The sequence below is a fragment of the Gossypium raimondii genome, chromosome 9 (assembly GCF_025698545.1).
Source record: "Gossypium raimondii isolate GPD5lz chromosome 9, ASM2569854v1, whole genome shotgun sequence".
NCBI lineage: Eukaryota > Viridiplantae > Streptophyta > Magnoliopsida > Malvales > Malvaceae > Gossypium > Gossypium raimondii.
The window spans coordinates 41,898,679-41,903,171 of NC_068573.1; the positions used below are offsets into that span (position 1 = coordinate 41,898,679).

Below are 4,493 nucleotides of genomic sequence, written 5' to 3' on the forward strand. Positions count from 1 at the left end.
TTACCTCATGGATCTTCTTTGCTCTTGTGCCTGTAAAGCATTTAAGAGCTCTGCAAGAGAGATCTTTGACAGGTCCTTGGTGTTCTCCAGAGTAGTAATGTTGGCTTCAAACTTCTCTGGAACAGTGACCAGCAGCTTTTCTACGATTCTAGAGTCGTTCAACTCAGAACCAAGCAATCTCACCTTGTTGGCAATGTTGAGAAGTCTGTCAGAATATTCTTTCATTGACTCAGACTCCTTCATCATCTGCAACTCGAAATCCCTGATTAGATTCAGGACTTTCATTCCACGAATCCTCTCATCTCCTTCATACTCAGCCTTGAGGTAATCCCAGATTTCCTTTGCTGATTTCAGAGACATTATTCGTGTGAAAATCATTTGAGACACAACTGCAAATAAGCAAGCTTTTACCTTTGATTTCCTTGTCTTCTTTTCCTTTTGTGCTTTAATCTGTGCCACAGTAGGATTTGCTGGAAGTGGCGGGACCTCGTAATCCTCTTCTACAGGTTCCCAAAGATCCAAAGCCTCCAGGTAAGTCTCCATGCGAACTGCCCACATCTGGTAATTGTCTCCATCGAAGACTGGTGGTGCAGCAACTGAAAAACTAGACCCTCCTTCCATTTTAACACGTAAATAACCTCACAGACCCCTCAAGAAAACAGCTCCGATACCAATTTGTTGGTGTTTAGAACTCGAACTTTGATGGTTGATCGAGAGATTTGAAGCAGAAAGAAGAGACGGGAAGTTTTAAGTAAAAAAATAATTGAAAACTGGAATATATTAATTGATTTGGACCTCAACTATTTAAATACAAAAGTTCAAGCTAAAAATAGAAAAAAAAGTTCTAAAAATCTGCTAAAAAACTGGTAACAAAATAGCAAACAAATCAAAAATCTAATCTCCTAAAGTCAAGGAGAATTATTCAAACTTAGTAACAGAAAAAATTAAATGGCAGCAATCTCAAACATATAATCTCAACACATACAGAACTTTAATAGAAAATACTTGAAAGGACTTGTAACTATATAGCTGCTTCAAATAAAACTTATAGTTGATTTACACTGTCAACCTCAAATACACTCCTTAAGCAAGTAAAAATAAACACGTGTAGCCTATTCAGCCTTAGCTCAGCTGGTATTGGCATTGTTTCTAATGTAAGAGGACGTGATTTTGAATGCGTTGAAACGCATTATCTTCCTATTTATGAGTTAGGGAGGGGCTACGGGTAGTTTTAGGCATTGTGCCAAAACCTATAATAAGATTATTCAAAAAAAAATAGACGAGTGTACATTTTCCATCGTAAGAAAAAACGTATCCTATGCAATGTTGTTTGAACGAAATAGAATTGATAGGTCAAATTGGTTAGGTTGAAAATTGATTTGAGTTTCGATTTAGAAAGAGGCAAAAAAGAAACAATTGATTCGCGGATCAATATGGACTGATTGAATTAGCCTAAAAACTAGTTGAACTGGATTTTATAATTTTATAAAACTTATGAAATTTTTAATAATTTATTTGATTTGAACCGGACATGCCATATGAAATTACAATGTAATTATATTTTATTACTCAAACACGTTTAAAGAATTATAATTCCTTATTATATTTTATTAATATAAAAAATTAACACAAATGAGAATACAAGATTACCGATTCAAAGTAATACTTGTGAACCAAATTTAAAAGAGAATATATAACTTGTATTACCATAATCCTAAAATCTATAATTTTAGATGTTAACAAAATAGTGTCACGTGCTCAATTTTAAATGCATTCAAATTTTATTATACACTTATCCATATTTAATAACTTCTCCGATTTAATTAAATTACTTAATTATAATTAAAATTTTGAAAAGAATAAAAACAAACATGTCTTTTTTATAATTTAAATCATTTTAACTTTTCTTTTCAAATTCTAATAGTATTTTATTTATTTTATAAGAGTTTTACTTTTTTAGTTTCTTTTATAATGCAGCCCTTTTTAAGTGGATTTTAATCAAATACCAAAATCATGCTTTTCAAGTATTAGTTTTAGGGTTTTTATCCTTTTCTAAATTTTGATTATGTCTTCTTATCAATCTTTCAAATTTCAGTTAAATTTCTTATTATTTTTCGTGTTTGTTTATGATTTTTTTTCAAAATTTTAATTATATTTAAATAATTTAATTAAATTAGAGAAGTTATTAAATATGAATGAGTGTATAATAATATTTGAATGTATTTAAAAATTGAAGATACGACACTATCTTTTTTGTGCCTAAAAATTATAGATTATCATCTTAACATAAGATATCCTCAATATAAAACAACTCCGAAAAATAAAGTTAGCAATTGAGTTTACTATTGTCAGCTTAGGTCTTGAGCAGGACGTAAGTTTGAGCATACTCAAGCACATTTTATCTTCCTATTTAAACGTTTTGGGCTTACAAGTTTGATTCTGACCTTAGGGGCTGGGTTAGACTTTCTTTGATTTATAGAATCATGAAAAGACTCATTTGCATACGTCGGATAGTAGATATATTACAAATTAAACTCAACAAGCTTTGACGGGAAAATGGAAAAAAAATAAATTTTGAGTTTTGTTGGTGGGGAATAAAAGCGAGAGGAAATAAAATATGAGAGAACGATATCATTTTTTATCTAATGCATAAAAATTAATTTTTCAAAAGTTAGAGATATGCATCTTAGTTCAAAATTATGTACTTTTTTAAATGTTTTGTTTTCTTTCTTTACATTTTTTACTTCTACCAAGCAATGGATCCATTTTCATATATTTCTAAGCATCTTATTTTCTATCTCTCAAAGTTCTATTCTTCTAATTTTCTTTTCACTCTAACAAACAAAAACCTAAAGAATAATATTAAGTAACTAGGAATCAAAATGAGAGGAACTTTTTCTAGTGCAACTTGCGAAGTATGAAAATACATCCCATATATTATTTATCAGAAAATACACAGCTGCACGGCAGACTTTGCGTCCACACCCCACTTGTAAAGAAACTTCTATGCTTTATCTTAGTTTTGTCACCAATTTTCAAATACCATGCACCTAGACCAACCTCTTGGCCAACCTACTTTCAAACTTCCCTTCTAGAAGGTAAATTTTGACAACCAACCAATTTGGTCAAATTTTGATCTTGGTCTCTTTACTATGTTCAACTTTGCGATTCAATCCATGTAATTTTGATCCTTTGTTTTTATAATGTCGTCGGTTAATTCAAATACTTAACCCCATTAATTTTTTTGATAATATTATTGGTGTGAATTTTAATAAATATATATCTTTTTCAATCGAAACAATTGAGGTGTTAACTATTTAAGCTAATTAATGAAGTAATTAAAGTAGAATAATGAAATTACACCAAAATAAGATATAAAGCCTACATTTTAAATTTAAGCAGAGTTCAAGGATAAAAAACTATAATTTAACCAAAATACTAAACATGCGAAACGTGGTCAACTTGGAAATAGGGGGAAGAAAGAAAAAGATGGTCACGTGGGATTTGAAGGCAGCATGTGTTTTTTAGATTAGTGATGTGTTTGTTTAGAGTGAGCTTAAAAATAATAATGAAGGTAAGATTCATTGATATAATGATGATATTAAAATTAGCGGTCAACCGTGTGTTTAAATTCGATGAGATTATTAAAGACATTATATTAAAATTTATATATAATAAAAAATTTAAATTATTTTATTTTTATGAAATTACTAAAAACATGATAAATTATAATTTTATTTAATAAAATAATATATATCAAAATATTTTTATAAATATATTAATTAATTCTTTTACAACCATTTTAAATTATTTATTATATTGATTTTTTTATAACAATACTAAGTACTATTTCAACAAATAAAAACATAATATATATATATATATATATATTTGAGGGAATAAAATATACTAAAAGAATTTGATATTAAATAATATTTATATTTAAAACAATATTATAATAATAGAGTTAAAATAGTGGAAGGGGGTAACATAGAGATTATCCCCTTCATTGGAGCTCCGTTTGCTCCGTTGGAAGCCTAAAGCTACAGCCAAAGGTTTTAGGGGTAATCTTGCTCCACTGGGGTGCCCCAAACAGCCAAACAAAAATAAAAAAATAGGGTGCGATGAATCATAATATATCACTTATGAAAAAAATTAAAAAATGTATTGATTCACTGACAGCAAATAACAGCAAGATATTTAACAAATTTAACATTATTGTTGGTATTGACTATTGAGAGAGTGTTGAAAATTGAAATTAGGATCCACAGCAGACATTTTGGACTAGTTAGTAGCATGCTCCGAAATTAGGTGGATACTGGTGAGGTTCACATTTGACAATCGCAGAACACTCCGAGCAACCCCACACACCTCACCTGTCTGTCTGGCGGCCATGGACGATGAACAGCCTTCCTCTTCGCAACATCCAAGAACAAATAACACAAAATTCCAGGTTCACCAGTATTATACTAGTAATATTTTAAAAGAAATGG

The 4,493-nt window shown here is 29.8% G+C and overlaps 1 protein-coding gene across 1 annotated transcript; it reads right to left on the reverse strand.

The window, feature by feature from the left end:
* On the reverse strand, positions 1–621 carry LOC128032608 (uncharacterized). Its single transcript, XM_052621273.1, has one exon. It carries the CDS (start codon positions 619–621, stop codon positions 1–3), a length of 621 nt encoding a protein of 206 aa, XP_052477233.1.
* Between the last annotated feature and the right edge of the window lie 3,872 nt (positions 622–4,493).